At 51.0% G+C, this 23,550-nt stretch overlaps 1 protein-coding gene across 1 annotated transcript; it reads right to left on the bottom strand.

The window, feature by feature from the left end:
• Positions 1-824: 824 nt before the first annotated feature.
• DHX33 (DEAH-box helicase 33) lies at positions 825-23,550 on the bottom strand. The gene is made up of 12 exons (XM_084763004.1): positions 23,183-23,550; positions 20,767-20,927; positions 19,283-19,510; positions 18,727-18,897; positions 14,195-14,380; positions 13,401-13,512; positions 12,348-12,507; positions 12,121-12,209; positions 11,150-11,277; positions 10,645-10,848; positions 9,385-9,471; positions 825-4,148 (listed from the first exon to the last, which is right to left on the bottom strand). The coding sequence occupies exons 1-12, from the start codon at positions 23,442-23,444 to the stop codon at positions 3,840-3,842; spliced, it is 2,097 nt and encodes a 698-aa protein (XP_084619130.1). The 5' UTR covers positions 23,445-23,550; the 3' UTR covers positions 825-3,839.

Below are 23,550 nucleotides of genomic sequence, written 5' to 3'. Positions count from 1 at the left end.
GCTCTGCGGCCCGGTCTCCCCAACTCACCTGCTTTTACCAACCCACACCAGGCTTTCTAACTTCGTGGAATGCGCTCAGGTCTCACTTAACTCGCGCTGAACCATATACTCCAAGACCTCACTTAAAGGTCTTCTGGAACCGCCTAGCTCTCCAAAGCTCAGGCTGATCGGCACGCAGCGGCTGTGGAGAGGGCGCTCCTGACCTCACCACACTAGACCCAGAACCCCAAGGGCAGGATGAAAAATGTATTTGGAAACCTCTGCACTGCCCATCAATTCTTCCAGGTTTTAATGGATGATCATCTTCCTGGGAGCAGGAGTTTGTGGCTTACGTCATCACATTTAGGTTAAGAATCAAGGGCCGGAGAGATGGCTCAGAGGTCAAGTGCACTGGCTGCTCTTCCTAAAGGTCCTGAGTTCAATTCCCTGCAACTACATGCCAGCTCACAACCATGTCACTCCAGTTCCAGGGCTCCAGACACCCTTCTGACTTCCATGGACACCAGGCGTGTGGACATGCTGTACACAGACATGTAGGCAAAACACTCAAACACATAAAAAAGCAAAACCCCAAAATAACAAAAACCCAACCAAACCAACCACCGAAAACCCCTGCTTGTGCATTACGGCCCCAGCGCCTGGCAGGTGGAGGCAAACAGCTGAGTTTAAGGCCGGCCTGGTCCCCACAGTGGTTCCAGAACAATCAGAGTTAAAAGAACTGTGTCTCAAAAAACCCAAAGTAGACGATAGCTACCAAGTCTCACCAGGTGAATTGACAATGAGATCAGTAAGAAGGCCCAACAAAAGAGGCTACGCAGCTCACATGCAAGATTCATTTTTTAATGGATTTGATCGTCAAAAGCAAGTCTGAGCATTATATACAATGACTGCTCTTATGCTTGAGATCAGATAAGAATACAGTGCAAGTCCAAGTCAACTTGTTATTTTTCTATACTACAGCAATCAATATAAAATTGTTTCCCCGCAGGTAAAGTATAGCTCATGTGCTCAAGGAAGGCATCTTAGATGCATGGCCACTGTTGCAAATGGGTCCTGGTCACTGGAGCACAAGGATTTGTGTCACAGGAAATGTTTTGCTGTTTTGGAATCTTGTTACAAATGGCAGAGGTGCAAAGGTCTTCCCAGGGGACCTGATGATGACACTGTTGCCCTGGGTGTTGCCAGCCATGGTTACAGAGACACAAACACCTACAGCGCAGGGAAGTTGCTGAAGTTCATCTGTTGGCTGTCTATACTGTCCAGATTAGATTCTTCAGGTTGGAGAATTTGTCAACTGGAAAAGTAGCTCAGGTTGTACTGCAGTAATATCATGCATGTAACATTTTACTTTTTGCTTTGTTTTGGAGACAGGATTTCTCTGTGTAGCCTTGGCTGTCCTGGACTCGTTTTGTAGACCAGGCTGGCCTCGAACTCACAGAGATCCGCCTGCCTCTGCCTCCTGAGTGCTGGGATCCCGGGCGTGCGCCACCACATCCAGCTACCTTTCACTTTCTTAAGAAAGCAAGAGCACTGTCCCTGCAGCTCAAGATAACCGTTAACTTCTTTGTAGTAAGATTTGGAGTCAGAATGGGGTTTCCATCTGATGTAATCCCTGAGCAGCTTTACTGAAAAGCAATTCCTTAAAAAGCTCAATAAAAAACTAAATACTCTATTAAAATTCCACCACAGTGTTAAAGAGATAAACATTAAAGTTACTTAGAAACTGTATCCGTCGCTCCTTTCTGCTGCAGCTGCAGCCAGTCACTCCAGGTTAGGTTCCCAGTCCTCACTCAGCAGTCAGTGCAAGCTCAGTTTCCCTTGACCGGGGAAACACCTCGTTAGTTTGTTGAGGACCACAATCTGTTCGGTGCTGAGGATATATTGCCTCCCCCTTGTTTTCTTTAACCAGCACAATGAATGCTCTATTAAAAATACAAAAGTTCCCCTTACCAAGCAAGGCTAAATAAACCTTGTGTAAATAGAAAAAGTATACTTAAAAAGGAAACACTTTCTGGAGAGCTTTTAAGAAAGTTGGTCATGTAACCATTTTATCAAGGAACTAGTCACAAGTACCCAGGCTACCCTAAGCACTGGCTAAAAGCTTGATTGCCCATGGCTAGGGTTATAATAAAGCCTCGACCAGACTCAACAGACACTGCTGTGGACGAAGGAGACCCTGGGAAGGTAAGTGCCCAGGCAGGCTATCCTCTCAGGAAAGAGCTTGTTGGACCCAGAGTGGAGAAATTGCCCAATGTCTTTGAAGTGCCTTGTAGGCAGTTTGGCCCTCTGCTTATAAATAATACAATTTATTTTATGAATGACAAAATCCTAGCAGTACAGATATATTTGGATCAATTAAGCACAACAAAAGAGCTAAATTTGGTTTCTTTCTAGATTTGAACATTCTCTGGTTGTGCTTTTTGTCCCTTTCTCCAGTTTGATACACGGTCTAGCCCAGGCTGGCCTAGAATTTGAAGGCCTCCCATCTCATCTGCGGTTGATTACGGGTCTGTACTGCCATACCAGGGACTGCTGCTTCTAACAATCAGCTAAGGTGAATCTTTTCCCCACAGGACTAGGAAGCAGCAGCTTCTCTAATTCCCTCTGACAATTTCCCTCAGATAATGAAGGTTGAGAGTGGTGCCTGACTGGGAAGTAGCAAAGCTTACTGTCTCCAGGTCCCTGCAAAAGAACAGTGAAAATAAGATCAAAAATACAAAGACTGGCCGGGCGGTGACACATATCTTTGATCCCAGCACTTGGGAGGCAGAGGAAGGTGGATCTCTGAGTTTGAGGCCAGCCTGGTGTACAGAGTGAGTTCCAGGACAGCCAGGGCTACACAGAGAAACCCTGCCTCAAAACTGCCTCCAAGAAAAACAAACAAACAAACAAACACTGGGTGTGGTAGAAAGGACAAAATGAATGACACTTCTGAGCCATGAGCACTTGCCCTGTTTCTTCCCTAGAAGCCCTGCCTGAGCAGACGGCTGGAATGGAGGTGAAGCTTCCCTCATGTGCACACATCTGCAGGTGCCCAGCGAGGGAGAAAGTTACCACTGGCTTCCTAGTTTCAGGAAATCTGCTTGTCTCCTGAAAGCATTGCTGGGGACGTGCAAGCACAGAGGTACTAGGCACCAACCAAGACATTGCTTTGCAGGTCTCTGCTTGGAGACGGACAGAACGCGCGGCACCCTGAGCCCGACAGGCCGGGTCACACCTGACTCTGGGAATGTCTGTGGGAGCCAGCGTCTCCCATTTCCTATGTAAAAGCAGCAGTGAGGGCTGGGGATGGGCTCAGGGGCAGAGCGTTTGCATAGCATGCACGAGGCCCTGGGATCCATGGGGAGGGAGTGGGGAGGGCAGAAACACTGACATCAACAAATTGGATCTGTAGCTTCCTATGGCTCCTCCCAGAAACATCCCCTGCCCCAGGGGCAGGAGCTCAATGGGCCCTACTGTAACTAATTAGTATCAGGAAGCACAATGGCTTACAATCCACTGTCTTATCTTGTGCCAGGCAAATCTGTGGATAACTTTCTGTTTATTACTTTGAACTAGTAAGTCTTATCCCTGACTGGCATGAGACACTGAAGTCAGAAGTTAATCAGTCACCCACAATGGCCCAGTGAAACCCAAAGCACAAGCCCCAGCTTCTCATGGTCTAAGTGTGAACATGTCTGTGTGGTTGAATCTGAGGAGGTTCATCCGTGCCGTCAAGTTCTTAAAGTCCAAAAGTCTGGCTTCCCTGAAGTGTGCTGTTTCTCCATCTCCCAAGCCTGTTCGGAAGACAGCTGTGGTCTAAGCTCTAGCCCAGCCATGCTGCAGCATCCTGGGGCAGCTCAGTTCCTGGCAGTTTTCAGCTTCCTCCTGAAGTAGTCAGGGGCAGCCTCGTAGAGCCACTGGGCATCCACAACACAGAGGTCACGCATGTAGCATTTGTTGGTGTACAACAGTGCAGTGTATACCACACAGGCAGGCTTGCAGTGGAAGAGGACAGATGACGGGTGGATGGCCACTGGCTGATGTGTGTCCGTGGTGGCATAGGTACCATCTGGCTGGAGTTCCGCGGTACTCATAAAGAGGCTGTGGGCCAGGCAACGGCGGACACTCTCCATGTCCCCTCGAGATGACACGAGTGGCACTGACATCTGTTTTAGGAGACAGAAAAGATCTAATATTAATCCTCCCCAGCGCTGGACAGGGCAAGGGAGCAACAAGTGCAGCCAACACAAAGCCAAATTTTGACTGACATCCAAAGGTGTTTCTTCAAATGCCGTAAGCCACAGCTTAGGTGGAGGATGAGGGCACAGGTAAGGGAGCACAGCCTGGAAGAAGAACAAAACAAAACAAACAAGGAAATATCAGCCTTGTAAAGCCGGGAATGGGAGAGAGAAATCCATATAGGCTACATACTACACACAGGTTGGGTGTGTTAAGATAAGACCATCCGGACTAGGGAGATGGCGTAGAGGTTAAGAGCACTGACTGCTAGCCAGTGGTGGCGCACGCCTTTAATCCCAGCACTCGGGAGGCAGAGGCAGGTGGATCGATGTGAGTTCGAGCCAGCCTGGTCTACAAAGCAAGTCCAGGACAGCCAAGGTTAACACAGAGAGACCCTGTCTCGAAAAAAAAACCAAAAAAACAAACAAAAAAAAAGAGCACTGACTGCTCTTCCAAAGGTCCTGAGTTCAATTCCCAGCAACCACATGGTGGCTCACAACCATCTATAATGTGATCTGATGCCCTCTTCTGGCCTGCAGATGTACATGCAGGCAGAGCACTGTTTACATAATAATAATAAACCATTAAAAAAAGAAAACGATCCAGGTTGGAAAGAAGCTCAAGATACAGAATGGAAGCGCACGCCTTTAATCCCAGCACTCGGGAGGCAGAGGCAGGCGGATCTCTGAGGACAGAGTTCGAGGCCAGCCTGGTCTACAAAGTGAGTTCCAGGACAGCCAGGGCTACATAGAGAAACCCTGTCTTGAAATAAAAAAAACAAAGATAGAGGATGGGGGAAGAAGAGATGCCTCAACAGTAAAGTGAAGGAGAAATAAACATGTTTTTTGTTCAAATCACAGGTGGGGGATGAGAAAAAGACTTGTGAGAGAGCAGGTGATGTTTATCCCCTTGGAAGCCGAACCACCATGTGGGGGAGATTGGTTGTTAACTAGCTGAAAAACATCCTTGAACAAATTCTGAAAGGAGGTATAAATGTGAGCCAAAAATAAGAGGCGGGGCCTTTGGAGACTGGATAGTTTTGGCTGTTCAACGCTCCCACTTCGAGACGCTCCTAGAGAGAACCGCTCGAGGGAAGGCTTCAGGGCTCTGGCTCCTGCTGAGGTTCCAGGTTCTGGTTACTCCAGGTTCCAGCAGAAGAAATCCTGCTGATTACACCAGGAGAGTTGTTCCTCAGAACAGATATCCTTACGGTTTTGTTATTGTATCTTTAATCTCCTTTTCCTATTGGTTAGGTTAGTTGGGTTATAAGTGAGGTATTCTTGGTTAATAAGTTTGTAGTAAAATATATTTGCTAAGAAAATTGAGCCTGCAGTTAAGAGCACTGTTTGTTCTTCCAGAGGACCTGGGCACGAGTCAAAGCACCCACATGACAGCTCAGAACCGTCTGTAACTCTACCTGTGAGGGATCTAATGACTTCTAACCTCTGTGGGTACAAGGCATGCACAGAGTACACGTGGGTACATGAAGGCAAAAACTATACACACTAAACTAAACTAAAATACACAGTATGCTCTAGAGGGAGGTAAAACACTCAAACTATCCTGCAGGCACGCTCACTAAGCAAAATACTCAAGGCTTCAGGAGCCCCTGAGACATAGGGCCCCATCCTCAGCGGACGTAGTTATACAGACTGCTGAAACACTTCAGGACTAGCTAAAAGAGGCTCAAACTGGCTGAGCTACATGAAGGTAGCACCGTCCAGTCAGCCTGCCGGGAAGAAGCAGAGAACGCTGAGCTTCCTGGCAGAGGCTCAGGCTCTCAGGAGCTGTCACTCATGCGGGGGTGGGCTTTGGTGACGCAGCTGTCTTTTTAAGTCATCTCTGCTCCTGTAACTAGTGCCTAAAAACTCCCTGGTTCACCAAGTTGGACTGGTGTCTTTAATCAATTTGGTCTGTTGTCAGTGCCCCATCTGGGGTGAGTTGTTTGTTTTCCATCTCTCCAGGAAGAGCATCACACAACAGGGGAGCCACCCTCTCACCAGGGAACCCTCGAAAGAGTGGTTTTCCTTTCACGTTGTCTGCATCAACTCCCCTCAAAGCCTTTCACACGCTGCAGCCTAATCAAGCTTCCTGCAGTGCCACACGGCTCCTGGCTTCACTTTCTCCAAACTTTCAATGTCTTCAGTGCTCCTAATAAGAGCGCCAATCTCGTGGGACGCTCGACTGAACTACTGCGAGCGAGACCGCTTGCCTGTCTTTTTCTAAGCGTTTTTCTGCAGGGACCCTATCACCTTCTATAATCAACCACCTCACCTTTCACAGCCCTATTAAGTGATTCCCCTCTCCAGGCCTCTGCACAGGCTACTCCTAGCAGGCACGCCACGCTCACCTCTGCAGTGGGATGCAGCTGTCAGTCAGCGCCCTTCTACACAACAGCTGACGGGTCATGGGCGGCTGACCAAGCTCAAGGGACCACCTGCTGGATCTATGCAGCCTCTGTAATGGGAAATCTAAGCAGGCGCTGCCAAGGTCCGGACTGAGAGACCATGACAAGCTCTTACTTGCATGTGGAGCAGAAGGTGAGAAGAGAGAAGGAAGTGTATGGGGAGTAAGGGCAAGAGGAGCCCACAGGGGAAGGCAGCGCAGCCCCATTGGCTTCTTTCAGTTCCTTAGTCTAGTACCCTGTGGGGCATGTCTCTGTTTTCTGCGTACGGGTTCTAAGAAACATTCACTCCACTTACTTTAGAATGGCTCAACGGCTCGTAGCAATCAGCTGGCCGTTCTTGCTTTAAGGTCATCTATCAAGACCCGGCCTGGGACCAGAGAAGGCTCAGTTGTTAAGGGCACACGTCCCTGCAAAGGGGACTCATTGCCAGCACCCACATGGTGGCTCACAACCACCCACAACTGTAGTTCCAGGGCATCTGACGTCCTCTTCTCATCTTCATGGCACCACGCATGCAGGAGGTCGTCTCGGAGGCTTACTGCCTCCATCTGTAACCTAGGCCTACTCCTAGAAGCTTCTATCCTCCATATAATCTAATCTAGGCCTAGAATGTTTCCAGCCCCTGAGACTTCCTGCTGGATAAGATCACCCTTTCTAGTTCTTTCTGAACTCTTACTGGCTAGTTCAACTCTGCTGTTCTGTCTCAAATGCCTGTCCAAGCTGATTGATTGACACTGGCTTCTCTCAGCTTCTGACTTATTGCTCTGCTTGGCCTCATACTGACTTTGCCGATATGCTATATAATCTTCTGGCTCCTTCTCACTCTCCGGCTTGTTCTGTTCTGTCTTTTCCTGTGTCTCGCTTGTTTTCTCTAAAACTCTCCAGGTAAAACTGTTGCAGGAATTTGATCCCATTGTGATCATTTAAAACAACATAAAACTCCCTCTGAATTCCATGAACTGAACTGCTATGAACTCCACTCCACCGCCTCTCAGCTCACTCTCAACCAAACTGCCTGAACAGCACTGACTACAACTCAGGGATCTGCATGCCTCTGTCTCCTGCGTGCTGGGACTACAGGTCTGGACCACCACGTCTGGACCTAAGCTTTTCTTTACCTGAAACTTGCTCTTGAACTCAGAGATCTGTTTGCCTCTGTCTTCTGGGATTAAAGGCAATGTTTGTATTCCAGTTGGATCATATGGATGTCTTTGGATGTGATCTCTTGCCTGAGAAGCCATGGTCTGAATTAAAATTCCTCTACACAAGCAAAAGACTTACATATAAAATAATCTAAAAGTAACAAATCTTGAAAAGCAGAAAGCCAAAGACCCCGCTCAACCACGTGGGGTCTACTTGGTGATACAGCACTGGCCACACAACCTGAAGAGGAAGAAGTCCAGTTATCCCTATGTACAGGGAAGCTGAAGTCAGCCCGGCCCCAGGGAAAGAGACAGCTGAGGAGGCAGCTTCATGGGGACAGGGCTGGGAAGAGCTCTGGAGTTTCCTGCCCCTGCCATGAGGCTCACTCATAGAGACCCTGACTGGTCAGCAGTTTACTCACACCCACAGCTGCACCCCTCCCCAAGGCAGGTGAAGACTTGGTGGGATTTGAAAGCACAGAGACGGAGCCTCCTAGAGAGCTCAGTGCTGAGGTTGCCGCCCCCCACCCCCCACCCCCCGCCCCAGACAAACTTCCAGGCTAGAAAAGCAGCTGCCCCGGTGCATGAACTAGGAAGTCTCTGGAGGGTGGAGGAGCTGCTGGACCCAAACCCTGCTGAGAGCAGCCTGCAGAGGCTTCTGGAACATGACAAAGGGGAGCCACTAACGTTGAGAGCGTTAGCAGATACGGGACGCTTGCTCAACACAGGCTCGGCACCAGCATAAACCACACAAAAGATGGAGGTAGAGACTCCATTTTCCACACCCCACATGCTGGACAGCTTCCAAGTTTCAAGCACACAGCAAAGTTATTACATACATAAGCAAGACCCTGGTTTAAAAACCAATGCTACAGACAGGTGTGGTGGCGCACACCTTTAACACCAGCACTCGGGAGGCAGAAGCAGGTGGATCTCTGTGAGTTCGAGGCCAGCCTGGTCTACAAAGCGAGTCCAGGACAGCCAAGGCTACACAGAGAAACTGTCTCAATAAATAAATAAATAAGCAAACAAACAAACAACGCCACATCTTTTTTGCCTCCTTGGTGTTTTCCAATTTTTAGTAATATTTTTTGTTGTTTTTTCTTGTATTTCTGTGTAGCCTTGGCTGTCCTAGAACTAGCTTGGTAGACCAGACTAGCCTTGAACTCACTGAGATCTGCCTGTCTCTGCCTCGCAAGTGCTGGGGTTAAATTAAAGGCAAGCACCACACTCCTTGTAAAGTTTTTCCCCCTATAAAGTTTCTAAAACTTAAGCATGAGGTCCAGGGTTCCATGCCCAGCACCACACCCCCAGAAGCAATGTAAGTCATGGATACAATGTGAAAGATTAGCTATGGGCTCAGTGGCAGAGTACCGCCTGGTGGGCTCAGTTACCAGTACTAGAGTTGGGTGGGTGCTGGGGGAGGAGGGAAGCAAAAGAGAAACCAAAATCACCATGGATTCCTAGGAATAAACCATAATAGTAAGAGAGAGTAGAATTATGAGTCACTCTTATTTTCTTGGGTATTCAAGTTGTTTTCTGTAACTACAATTCCTTTATACCACTGGTAACAAGCAATTCAAGACCCCATAGTAGCATAAAACCTTTCCTTACCTTTAAGCAGATTTCCCTCAGCTGTGCTCTGACCTCAGCTACTAGTAGCATATTCTTGCTGTTGACAAAATTTTCTTTGCACCAGTCCTGAATAGGAGAAAAAGAGACCTCTCAATTCTCTTATTTCTGTGCAGAGGCAACGTGCTCAAAAAACACCCAGGTGGCACAGAGGGTTCTTTAGGTACCAAAAAGAGCACAGGAAAGCACCTTTACACTGGAAAGTACGAATTATTTAAACTTAAACAAAACAAAGATTCCCATCGTAGGGCCATCATGAAAACAGCTATAAGCTGGATGCATGTGCCACCACACCCATAAAGGCCATGTACCACTATATTACCAAGAACCAGTGAGAAAAAGACCAAGGAACTGGAGAAAAAGGACACAACACATAGAAATGCCTAGTAAACTTATGTAAGGCTGCTGTCTCCGGCAAGGAGGTTAGAACATGCAAACAGATCACAAAGTGGTTTCAGGCAACAGCTGGAGGGTCAGTGGAGATGGAACCCCCAGGGGCCATGCAGGAGGACTGAAGGCCTGGCAGCGCCGGCAAGGCAGGTGAAGCTGAGCCACAGGCCCCAGCTCAACCATGTCTGAGCTCACTTGCTGCCCCATAGCACTCTCCCTCCGGAGCACAGAGACCCGAGCAAGATGACACTGCCATGATGGAAACGGATGCCACTAAAAGGCCACAATGCGGACGGATGTGGAAAACACTTCCTTTTCTGGTTATTTTGAGACAGTCTTACTAGGTAGCCAACCAACTGGAACAGCCAAGCAAGCCCTGGTGAGAGGCATGTCCTCAGTGCTGGGTGTGCGGCTCACACCTGTAGTCCAGCACTCGGAAGGCTGAAGATCACAAGTCTGAGGTCAACCTGGGTTACACACATAAGCAAGACTCTACTTTAAACACAGATGATTGGCGTCCTCTTGGTAGAACAACACCAAGGGCAGAACAGCCCTTAGGAAGGAAGGACTCAGCACTTTTTGCTGCATCAGAACCTTTTTTTGTTTTTTTTTAGTATAAACTGAGTGCCAGTGAGACGGCTCAGCTGCCAAACCTGAACCAAACCTCACAGACTCATACCACGGAGGACCAGAACTAACTCTTACACGTTGTCCTGACCTCTACAGGTATCATATGGCAGATTTGTATACGTGCACACACGTGCGCACGCGCGCACACACGCGCGCACACACACACACACTGAGTGACTCTTTAAGATGTGTTACATGCCTGAAGGCAGGAACCAGACTCACCTTGTTCCCACCTATGTTTTTGAAGGTCCGGTAGATATTGAGCAGAGTGACGTGATCCCCCTCACTGGATATGAATTTCTTGCGGACACTCTGCACCTCATCTCTCCGGGCAGGAGGGTTGTGAAGGACGCTGTCCACAGACAGTAGGGAGACTATGGTGAGAATCTCCTCGGTGCAGTGGAACTTGGGGGACAGAAGGATGGTCTGGAAAAGTCACATTTGAAACGCGTGAGTCCATTCCCTAGCCTCTGAACACCGCTTCTGTACTCTCTCCTGAAGCCTCCCTTTAAGACCGCAGCGCTGCGTCAGTGCCATTCCCCTCTCTGTGACCCCACAGGACCCCCAATCTTGTGGGCGGGGCTGTGGCTGGTGTCTCTGAACCCCACACACAACACAGATCAGCACTGCACACAAGGTGGAGGTGAAATGCTGTATTTAAAGCGCTGGGCTTGGGTGTTTCCTGACCTGCAGTGCACACACAGGGGAATAAGGAGGGGTCATTTACTTTGGCAAATTTGGGCTCTAAAGGAAATGCTGCCATCTTTCTTCCAATTGGAGTCAGGGCAAGCTGGTCATCCTTATGTTCAAGAGCACCTAACAGGTCCAGTTGGGCAATGGCCGCCTGAATGTGATCTACAGAAATGGAGACATAAAAAGGAGCCAGAAGTCCAAAACAGGAAGAAGGTGCAGCTAGCTGGGTGCTTCTAACGCTACAAACACCGCCGACCCACCCGCTGCTGTCCTCACACCTCTCTAAGCCGGAATGATACCACTAAGTAACAAGAGATGTAGAGAGCAGCCGGGAGAGCAGCTGCCCAGAGCGGCGGGGAGGAGGTCCCGGCCAGGCAGGGGCCCAGGGCGTGGCCGCTCAGGTGTGGGCAGCACACAGACGCTGGCTGCAGTGCCCTTACACTTTACACTTGGCACTCCTTTCTAGGTACATCAGTGTGCCCTGTGTGCTATTTGTGTTTTTAAAGACTTACACGTTCCCACACGCACAGAGTTTTGTGTAGAAGACAGGCAGAAAATGTCTCTATGAGAGAAGTGAACTGAGGTGCAGGGTGGGACCCAGGACACCTACTGACAGTTTACTTTCTCTCTTACCAACTGCATGTCCTTAAAGGGGAAATGGCATGGTGATAAGGCCCAGGTGCCAAGCTGACACCATTTAGTGTCTGTTCTTAGAAGTTCTTCCTCCAGGAAGGGCAGGGACTAGTAAAGTCCCAATTTACCACAGAGATAAGATCTCTTTGCTCTTTCATTGGGGTTGGGCACCTCAGGAGCAGCCCATGGATGCCTGAAGAGGCTTCTGGGTCCCTGCACTATGGTGCTGTGACACGGAACCTGCCTTTGCAGGACAAATGAAATCAAGTCAGCAAAAGAGGAGGACCAAATGCTGCTTTCTCTCTCAGGGTGCTTTTCCTGGGGGAAGAGTTCCTCTGCTAGTGTCATCTGTCTGTCTGACTTCCAGCTCACCTGGAGAGGGTTTGGACATGAAGTCAAAGGTGAGCACATTTGGGACTTTCATGGCTAGGAGCTGAAGTATCACGCTTGCCAGGTTACACCTGTGAGGGGAGAAACGAGGGTTGTTTGTCTGTCCCTGACCCCAGAGTCAGAACGGCTCCCCAGAGAGCATTCGTGAAATACTAGTACAGCCCGAGGACAGGAGCAGGTGGGCGGAGGCCAGGGCGAGCTGGACCTACCTCTGGATCTCTGGCACTGTCATCTTCTCAAACTTCTCGAACTCATCCTCAGTGTAGAGCCGGTAGCAGACGCCACTGTCCTCTCGGCCGGCCCTGCCTGTGCGCTGCCAGGCCTGCGTCTTTGACACTCGCTGTACAGCTAGTACCTCAAGGCCACTGTCTGCAGGGAGAAGGCCATGAGCGCTTTGCTTTGTCACGTGAGCAAACTATTTCTAGAACGCTGGCAAAAAGAAGTGATGCTGAGCACCACTGAGTGTCTCTGCAACACAGGGGTCCGGGAAAGCTCAAGGCTAAACAAGAAAGCTCAGACACTTTAAACCTCACAGTGAAATTGAGCCTAGCAATGAGTCATGTGCAAAATGTTAAGAAAACCAGCACAGCAACCTCTGCAAGCACGGGGCAGGAGAATGGCTTCAGAAGCTTATGTCACGGGCTGGCCAACTACCCTGCTGCTCAGCACTGAGGATTTCTTGGGGATTTTAGTGCTGAGACGGTTTCTAGCTGCTAACAAGGCTGGTCATACATCAAGCAATGATGACAAGCCCTGTCATCTTTGTTGTCCCTCCCCAGCTCTGTGAGACAACAGATCGTGTGATGTCTATTTCCTGGAAGTAAAGCAAAGTATGAATAGGAAATGTGAAGCTGACTTAAAGCCAGCTTGACACTTGTAGGAAACAGCTGATGCGTCCCCTCTGTGCGGCCTGCTCCAGCCTAGACTACTGTCTCCTTCCTCAGAGTCCACACTAGCCACATTTCCGGAGCCCTTCCGAGACCCTGACTGTACCAGGCTGTCCCTGGCCTTCTTGCCACCACTGTCCCCCAGCTTCCGGTGGGCTCTCAGACCTCAGTACAGGCTGATTGTCCCTCCCAGGTTCTCTGCAACTGCTCTCTTCCCTTGCTTGACTTCCTGCCTCACTTACAGACATGACTTGCTCCACTCAGGTTTCAGCTCCTCACAAACATGAAGTGTTTACTTGGGAGGAAACGCTGGGGTTACAGTTGTAACGGTTGCTCACTGTACACAGGAGACATTCGTGAGCTACAGTTTCTCACCAGGGTTATACTTCTTTGCTTTAACCATGCCCGTGTCAACTACATATTTTATTCCTGTAATGGTTATGGAGGTTTCAGCGATGTTGGTTGAAATGATCACTTTGCGATAGCCCTAAAAGGAGGAAGAAAACCAAAAGGTCGAATGACACACACATGATTTGGAAGTTGAAAACATTCTCACTATGCATTTTCACAACTTGTATAATTAAGAAAAGGTGATTTCATCGTTAATAGTGTTGTGCCAACTTCAGTCCTTGTGCCTGGTAAGTGACAAAGGGAAAATAGCGCACTGGTCCTCTCATGGAGGTCCTGAGGTTAACTTGAGGCCATGAGATGCAGGGGAACTAGCTAAAGATCCGAAGGGGGTGGACAGACGGGAGCGGGAATCCTGGCCCCACCAGGACCGTCCTGTGTGTCCTCAGCAATTCCCACCTCCCTTCTTGGGGGCCACAGTATCCCTCGCGGCACTCCATGAGGATGAGAGATGGTCTGGGTGTCCGTACCGAGCCTGGCACACAACAGTGGCTTTATGGACCAGCCCTCAGAGGAGCCCCTCGTTATCTTTCAGCCTCCACACCTCTATGCCCTCCTTCCTCTGACAACTGTCCCCTCTCCTCACAGGACAGCTCTCCCTGCAGCTGTGGCCTGGTCAGCTGCTCCCTCTCAACCAGATGACCTGAGCGTTCCTGCTGCCACAGCTCTGGGTCATGGTGACGGTGACAGGGACTCAGGCCCCACTGGTCTATCTGACTTGATACCCCGCAATGTGGCTGGCAGGAAGGTGGCGCGCTCACCTTTGGGGCCCTCTGGAAGACTCGGAGCTGCTGTGAGTAGGGCAGGGAGGCATAGAGAGGCAGGACGAGCATTGAAGGGCAGCCGTCGGGAAGGTGCTTCGCAATGTCTCGGCAGGTCTTGCTCATTGCTTCGATCTCCTCCTGACCAGTGAGGAACACCAGGATGTCCTGAGTGGAGGGGGCTTCCTACAAAGAGAGAGAGAGAGAGAGAGAGAGAGAGAGAGAGAGAGAGAGAGAGAGAGAGAAAGAATACTGATGAGGGTGATGTTTCCAGGAGGGTTTAAATTTTGTTTCACTTTTTAAATAAAGAGATGAAACAAGTCAGACTTGTTTGTCCCAGGATCATCTCCCTGGGAGAAGGTCCGTACCAGAGATGCACAGAGCTGTCAACATGCCAGCCACGTCCTTTAACCAGGTAAGGATGTTGTTAAGGGAAACTGACACACTGCTTTTTCTAAGACAATACAATGAAAGCCTAATCAGAGGGCAGGAAAATCTGTACAGAACTTCTTTTAGGTTGTTGAGATGGCACAGTGGGAAAAGGCACTCGCTGCCAAGGCTGCCGCCTTGAGTTTGGTTCCCAGGACCCACAGGGTAGAGGGGAGGAAGTGACTCCCTTGGGCTGTTCTCTGACCTCCACATGGACACTGTAACCTGAGCACCACCCCCATACACATAATAAGCAAAAACAAAAAAACCGTAGTTTTAGAATCTTCTTTCCCTTCTTTTTGAGTGTGGTGTGTACATGAAATGTGTGCGCGTGTGTGTGCGCGTGTGGTCATGTGTGGCCACAGAAAGATGTCAGGGTCTTCCTTCATATGTCTGCCTAAGGCAGGGTCTCTCACTGAACTGGGAGCTTGTGAGGCAGCGCAGGTGTAAAGGCACTTGCTGTGTAAACCTGGTCACCTCCGTGGAGCCCAGGGACCTGTGTGAAGGTGGACTGGAGAACCAACTCCACGGAGTTGTCCTTTGACTTCTACACGTGTGCTCTGTCCCTCCCTCAACACACACCATGCACATATGTGCACACGTACAAGCCCCGCCCCAACACAATGAAATCTTAAAATAAAAGCCAGGCATGGTGGCGCATGCCTATAATCCCAGCACTCAGGGAGGCAGAGACAGGCAGATTGCTGTGAGTTCGAGGCCAGCCTGGTCTAGGACAGCCAAGGCTACACAGAGAAACCCTATCTTGAAAAACAAAACAAAAAAAAACAGATTCTAAAACAAAAATTCTCATCTGAAGTTGGCTTTTGGCAGTTCAAAGAGAGACAGATTAGCTTTTTCTTCTCTTTCACACATTACCAAACTGAGAGTAAATGCCACTATATCTGTCCCCTAGAAAGAAGGGGAAATCACTGCCCCCAAGTGACAAAGACAACGAGAGACAAGAGGGCTCAACTCATGTTTGAAAGGTGGAGACATGTGGGCAGAGGGCACAGTCAGTGGTAGGGCACTGGCCTAGCATGGGCAGGGCAGGAGGAGGGCAGGGGGCAGGGCAGGGGGCAGGGCAGAAGGAGGGCAGGGGGCAGGGCAGGAGGAGGGCAGGGGGCAGGGCAGGAGGAGGGCAGGGGGCAGGGCAGGAGGAGGGCAGGGGGTAGGGAGCAGGGCAGGAGGAGGGCAGGAGGAGGGCAGGAGGAGGGCAGGGAGCAGGGCAGGAGGAGGGCAGGGGGCAGGGCAGGAGGAGGGCAGGAGGAGGGCAGGGGGCAGGGCAGGAGGAGGGCAGGGGGTAGGGAGCAGGGCAGAAGGAGGGCAGGGGGCAGGGCAGGAGGAGGGCAGGGGGCAGGGCAGGAGGAGGGCAGGGGGCAGGGCAGGAGGAGGGCAGGAGGAGGGCAGGGGGCAGGGCAGGAGGAGGGCAGGGGGTAGGGAGCAGGGCAGAAGGAGGGCAGGGGGCAGGGCAGGAGGAGGGCAGGGGGCAGGGCAGGAGGAGGGCAGGGGGTAGGGAGCAGGGCAGGAGGAGGGCAGGAGGAGGGCAGGAGGAGGGCAGGGAGCAGGGCAGGAGGAGGGCAGGGGGCAGGGCAGGAGGAGGGCAGGGGGCAGGGCAGGAGGAGGGCAGGGGGTAGGGAGCAGGGCAGAAGGAGGGCAGGGGGCAGGGCAGGAGGAGGGCAGGGGGCAGGGCAGGAGGAGGGCAGGGGGCAGGGCAGGAGGAGGGCAGGAGGAGGGCAGGAGGAGGGCAGGGGGCAGGGCAGGAGGAGGGCAGGGGGTAGGGAGCAGGGCAGAAGGAGGGCAGGAGGAGGGCAGGGGGCAGGGCAGGAGGAGGGCAGGAGGAGGGCAGGAGGAGGGCAGGGGGCAGGGCAGGAGGAGGGCAGGGGGCAGGGCAGGAGGAGGGCAGGGGGCAGGGCAGGAGGAGGGCCTGGCAAAGCAACCTGCTCAACTGGATGCAGCAGGAACACCGAGACAGACCACACACAGCACACTGCATGGCTGCTATGAGAGACAGTGGAAAATGTATTATGCTGAAGGCGTGCACAAACTGTTCAGCCCAGGGCAGGAACAGCGGGGTGCTAACAATGTATGCTCCTAATATTGTAATTACTGAGGCTGGACTTAAAGACTATTATAATACAGCTATGGTGAAGGGACGGAGAACACAGGAGAGTATGGGAAGAAGGAAGTCTTAATCCTGGCCTACTGTTTTAAGAATGAGCACATAATGGTGAGTGATGCTAAGTCAAGGGACAGTAACACAAGCACGGTATTTAAAGCAGGGAATGCCGAGTCCTCTCTGGTCTCACTCCTGACGGCTGGGACTCAGTCTGTAGACTGATAGGTCTGTTTGACATGTGAGTCCCCGTGCCTGGCTACCTCGCCTAAAACTCACTATGTAGACAAGGCTAACCTGAACCTCAGAGGTCTATCTGCCTTTGTCTCCCAAACGCCGGGATTAAAGGCATGTGCCTCCACTGCTGTTTTAATAAAGACTGGTTTCTTTTCTTTTCTTTTGGTTTTTTGAGACAGGGTTTCTCTGTGTAGCCTTGGCTGTCCTGGACTTTGTAGACCAGGCTGGCCTCGAACTCAGTGATCCACCTGCCTCTGCCTCCCAAGTGCTGGGATGAAAGGTGTGCGCCACCACGCCCGGCTCCTTAATTGAGACTGTTAAGATCAACCCTTCGGTTTCTTTTCTGGGACTAATAGTTCTCAAGTCACCCAGACTGAACTCAAGTTCAGTGCACGGGGCGGGTCGGCCTGGATTATTGGCCTTCCTGCCTCTGCCTTCAGCATGTGCTGCCACGGCAGCTTTACAGTGCTGGGTTTGATAGAACCCAGGACTTCATGCATGCAGGGCCATCCTTCTACAGACCGAGCTACAGTCCCAGACCAAATGTTGGCTTTCGAAAACTTTGAAATACATAAGCAATATTTAGCTTAAAACAAAAAATTGTTTGCCTCTAGGTTTTCTCAGGAAATTAATATAAAAAGTCTATATACATCAAACCAAAACAGTAAGATTTAATCACTGAAAATCTTTTTTGCAAACATGTGTTCATGTGTGTCACGCATAAAGAGTCCAGAAAGCAAATCTTCGTCCACCGCTCTCGCTCTCACTGACTGTGGAGCTCAGGCATTGTCTAGGACGGCTGGCCAGCATGTTCCAGAGATCCACCCGTCTCCATCCCTCCTCCCTGCAACTCCTGGGAGTCCAGAAGCACAGCGCCATAGGCGGCTTCTTATGTGAGTGCGGGGCTCTAAAAGTCGGGTCTTCACGGTTCCTTGGCAAACCCTCTACCTGCGGACCCATCCCCCAGCCTTCAATCACTCACATGTGAATGTAAGTGTTTAATAAAATAAAAAGATATCTTGTAATACCTAAAAGTTTTGAAACCCCCGAGGACATGTGTGGTGGTGCATACCTATAACTCCAGCACTCAGGAAAGTTGGGGGCAGGAAGATGGCACGTTGGAAGGCAGCCCAGGGTACCTGGCAAGACTAGATACACTTGTACAGTGCATTGGGCTGCCACATAAAGTATGCTTCCCTCCCCTTCCCCATGAGTTCCGATATAAAGACAAGCACACAGGCTGCTCCACTAACATATCACAGCTTTCTGGCTCAGAGGAGGACAGCTGCTGACCAGAGTGGAACTATTTTTCTTTTCAGAGAAAATAAGAAATATCATAAAAAGAGGCAAAAACAGACGTAGCAAAAGAACCTTTAAAAAAGGATCATTTTACTGTATTTATGTGTGTGCGTGTGTGTGCACGCGTGCGTGCGTGTGTGTGTGTGTGTGTGCGTGTGTGTGTGTGCATGACACACATGTGGAGGTCAGAGGAAACACTTTGAGGTGCTTCTTGTTTGACCACATGGATCCCAGGCACTGAACTCAGGCCTCCAGGCCTCCGTTACCTGCTAGACCTCATCCTGGTCCACAAGCGGCACTGGTCACAAAGCTGTCAGGCCAGCGGCTTTTCTTTCCCAGGCTGACTGCTCTCACTACTGACTGCTCTCACTACTGACTGCTCTCACTACTGACTGCTCTCACTATTAACTGTAAGGTGAAACACAACTTGCCGGGACCTCCGCCCTTTCCATACCTGGTGAATCTGGAAGACGGAGACGAGGGCTGCATGCAGGTAGTCCTGCTGAGGCTGCTTGGTGTAGAAGATCTGGATTGGATGCTGCCGACCCTCAAGATAGAGAACGGGGGCTCCATTGAAATACTGAGAGAACAGGTCGACATCCATGGTGGCTGACATCACAATCACCTGTGGAGAAGAGTGAAAGGAATGGGAGCAAAGCACCGGGCAGCGTAAAGCAAAGGGCTGAGGCCTGCGCTGCTCCCACGCGGCTGACGGTCTCCTGCCTGCCAGGAGCAAAGTGGGCAAGACAAACCCCCTGGAGCGAGTGAGACACAGACCCCCTGGAGGGCAGGGGGGGGCAGGGAGGGGGGACGACAGACCCCATGGAGAGCAGGCTGAGGCCATGGCACAGACCCCTGGAGGGCAGGCCGAGGGGGGTCACAGACCCCTGGAGGGCAAGCCTGGGGGGGGGACACAGACCCCCCTGGAGGGCAGGCCGAGGCAGGACACAGACCCCCTGGAGGGCAGGCCGAGGTGCTGGGCAGGCCGAGGTGCCACACACGCCACGTACTTTGAGAGGCGGCCTCCCCAGCTCCTTTCGCCTCTTCTGCGCAGCCTTCACTACTCCAAAGAGCACATCTGTATGGATAGTCCGCTCGTGGGCCTCGTCCAAAATGACACAGCTGTACCTCCGCAGCAAGGAGTCTGAAATTGCTTCCCGCAGAAGCATGCCGTCTGTCAGGAACTTGATCCTGGTGTCTTCTGAAGTGACGTCCTCAAAGCGCACTGTATAGCCAACCTGTGAGAAAACAGGACTCCTTAACCCACTAACCACTCACTGAACGTCGCGGGCTGCATGTCCTGCACGGTCCTCGCACTGTGGTGTCACAGTGAACGAGACCAGCAGCACTCTGCCCCAGCCCCTCAGGCGCAGTCTATCTGGAGAGAGAAACTCTGGACTCTTTTACCTGCAATGCAGCATCACAGAGAATTAAAGTGAGGGGCAAGCAGATGGACTGTGGGTAAAGCACTGGCCACGCAGACCTCACCATCTAAATTCAATCCCTAGAGCCCAGAGAGGTGGGAACTGACCTCCATGTGTGACACATACACAGTAATAAAAAGGAAAAGAAACAAAAAACCGTAACCTGTACTTCAAGCTATTTATGTACAGGCATGAAAGAGGTCCAAAATACTTTGACTTGTAACACACGTATACAATACAAATATGAATTTATTTCCTACATAGTTTCAAGACTCATTCTATAATATATATATAGTAAAGAACAGTTTCATATTTTATAGAAATCTACATATATGTATAATATATATTATATACACACATGTAATAGATGTAAAAGAGGTTTCTGGACAGACATGATACTGCATGCCTGTAATCCCAGCATTCTGCAGGCAGAGGCAGGAGGACTGCCATGAATTCAAGGCCACCAGACAGGCCTATACAGTCAGCTCCACACTACCCAGGGCTACAAATGAGGCCCTATCTCAAAAAAAAATCATATCAAGCCAACAAACAAAATACGATGTGTCTATAGTCTTAAACACATAAACTAGGGATCAAGGTCCAGCTCAGTGTCAGGGCACTTGCCTAGTATGTGAGAGGCCCTGAGTTCGGCCTCCAGCACCACTCAAGTGTTTTAACGCACAGACACATACACAGACACACCCCTAAATAAGAAAACCCACATCTAGTTTACCCAACTTGCCAATAGCTGTGAAATCAAAGCTAACAGGACTGACTCACCAGTCTCTCTGGAACTGGGGAAACTCTGAGATTAGCCCTAACTAGCAGTGGTGAGAAAGTGGCACACAGCTCAACTGGGTGTCATGGCACACCCCTGCGAGCCCGGCATACGGGAGGCTGAGGCAGAAGGGCTGAAGCCAGTTTGTGCCTCATGTTGGAGAGCCTGAGCTGACATAACAACATGGTGGAAGATGCAGAAAGAAAAAACGCTTATTCAGAACAATTAAAGGCAGGCGCACAGTGGGTGCCAGTTAGTAAGACAGTGTTCAAAGTAAGAGCGCGGTGAGTACCAGCTTCCCGAGCTCAGTCCTCTTCTCATCTGAGACTCTGGTGGCAAGAGAGATGGCGGCCACACGACGGGGCTGGGTCACAGCAATGACGCCTTGGCGGCTGACTCCCCCTTCATAAAGGTACTGTGGGAGCTGAGTTGTCTTCCCAGAGCCAGTTTCCCCTAGGAGAGAAAAGAAACTTACTCAAATGACACTAAGGTAAGCTTGCCAAATAAACAGCTGAAAGTCAGGAAAAACAAAACAAAACCACAGAAGAAAAGGCTGAGCTGGTCAGCCTCAGGCAAAGGGCACCAGGGCACAGGCTGGAGAACAGCCTTTGCTATTGTTTCCCAGGAGGGCAAAGCCCATAGCCTGGGCCGGGGATGGTGACACATGCCTTTAATCGAGGTAGGCACAGGCAGGCGGATAGGTTTGACTTCCAGGCCAGCTTGGTCTATACAGTCAGCTCTAGGACAGCAAGTTTCAAAATAGAGAGACTATAAAACAAACAAACAACTCCCCTAAAATGTTAGAATGTTTATATGGTTCGGCTCAGAATCCTACCTGCAGAAATTGAGTCTAAGAAAAGAAAGACGTTTTATTCAATTTGGCCCATAATGGAAAGCAAAACAAGATGAAAACCAAAAAACCAAAACCCTGGAAACATGTATAATAGTAGGTAGCTGGTATAGCGACAACATAAAGTGAAACAGGACAGCTGTACAGATTGGCATACACTGCTATGGAGACATCTCTATTCACAGATTGCTACCCCAGATTCTCTGGCTGCTGCTCGCTGAGCTCTTCACACCTCCTGCCTTTGCCTACACAACTGTGGGCTCGACACCTACCAGGCATGGTCATGCTAACCTGCAAGTTAAAGGAGGAGCCAGGCTACGACTTCTCACCCTGGAGGCTGTCCTAGTAGTGGCCCTCATCTCTGGGGTCCTCTGTGTCTGATAACCTCTCTTCTAGCATGGACCAGTGCAAACAGCGCGGACGTATTTAAATGTTTCTGCCCTCTGCTAATACCAGAAGGCGGAGGCCTCTTCCTAGGCTGGAACCCTCTGCACAGAGCCAGCACCTGATTAGAGGAACTCGGAAATGCGCAGGTCCTTCTTGGCTACCGCGTACCCCCTTTAGCTGGGGTCCTCCAGGCCCGTGTGTGCCTTGCGTTTCCCCCCAGCTCCCAGCCTGCCTCTGACTGCTCACCTCTCCTGACTTAGCCAAGCATCTCGGAATAGGAATTTGATTATCCTGCAGTTTCCTGCTAAGTCCTCAGACTTGAATCAACGTCTCTTGTGCATCTTCTCCACTCCTACGCCAACTGACTATTGCTAAAATAAAATATGCTAACCGTGCAGATGTAGGACCAAGATGCACCTGGGCATCGGCTCTACCGCCCAACTTGTTTCTGGTTTTGCAGCCTGTCTTCTGTCGCCATCTCCCCAAGGGACTGCTTGAGGTTCCGGGACTTTTGTTTTCATCTGAACTCTTGCATCTGTATCACATAAAGTCCTCAAAGGTGACTTTCCTGCTACAAGTGCTCTTGCACCACTCTTCCCTCCCCCGAGACGGCCTTTCTCCTGAGCCAGGTGGGCTCTCTACAACCCTTAACGCCTGCCCCCTCCCTTACACTTCCTGACCTTTGCTCCATTAGCCCTACTCTATCTTCAGTGTCCTCTCTCCTCAGCTCGACAAAAATCTGTAAGTATTTGCAAGCTGCTCAGCGTCTCTCCATCTGGCCGAAGCAGAAGCCTGTTTTCACTGCCTTCGTTCTTCCTCTCCTAACTACTCCTCAGGCCAGTGCCAGACCTGTCCTGAAAGTTCTTGTGAAAACGTTCTTAGTAGGAGCTGCAATCAATACCACACTACAAATCCAACGTGCACTTTCTCCCCCTTATTGTGCGCCTTCGCTGTCGCATCTATTCCCTCCCTCCCTCAGAGCTCTGCACTCTCTGACCCTCTTCTTTCTCGCTCCTGACATTCCCTCAGGGGCGCCTCGGTCTTAAACGCTGAGTAGCAAAAGCCACTTGAAATCAGTTCCCTGCCCTCGAACGCTGCTAAGCTCTTCTCGTACACAAGAAATTGGTTCTCGTGAACTGAACTGTTTCTACCGCCTGTCTCTCCATCGCTGCATAGAACGTCGGTCCCCGGGGGCCCGGCTCCGCAGCCTGGGTGAGGCCCACCATCGTTCAAAGCGCTCAGAGCCTCCGATATGTCCCCACACACGCCGGTCAGTCGCACAGGGCAGTCAGAGCCAGCAGGGTGACTCTGTCCGCCCCCTTCCCTAAGTCCCTGTCCACGCCTGGCACAGAAAACCGTTCAAGTTTGTTGAAGAAACCAACGCAAAAGGAGAAAGAAGCACTTATGGGGGGGAAGCCCCGGCAAAGCCAGAAATCTTCAGCAAGGAAGGCCCACCGAAGTGGCCACTCACCGATGAGGACCGCGCTGTCAAGGTTTCGGAGCTGGGCCAATAGCTGGCCCCGCGCACGGAAGATGGGCAGACTCCGCCGCTGCAGCTCCAGGGCCTCGCGGTAGGGGCTGGCGGAGGGCTGGGCCAGCGGCGGCGTCTGCCTCCGGCCTCCTCCGGCTCCGCCGCTGCCGCCAGCCGTCAACAGCATCACCACTCGCCTCCCGGGAGGGCAGGAGCCCGGCCGGAACCTCTTGGCGGGCGGGAGGCTCGCCTCCTCCGGCATGTCGGGATGACCGCCGCAAGGGGCGCGGGCGCAGACTGCTCCGTTCCGCTGAGGGCCGCCGGCGCGCACCGCCCCCTTTCTCCCCACGTGCTGGCGCGTCTGGGCG

The sequence above is a fragment of the Acomys minous genome, assembly GCF_964271855.1.
Source record: "Acomys minous genome assembly, chromosome: 16".
In the NCBI taxonomy this organism is placed as follows: Eukaryota; Metazoa; Chordata; class Mammalia; order Rodentia; family Muridae; genus Acomys; species Acomys minous.
Note: the sequence above shows the minus strand (reverse complement) of the source record. Positions and strands in the feature narration are given on the sequence as shown.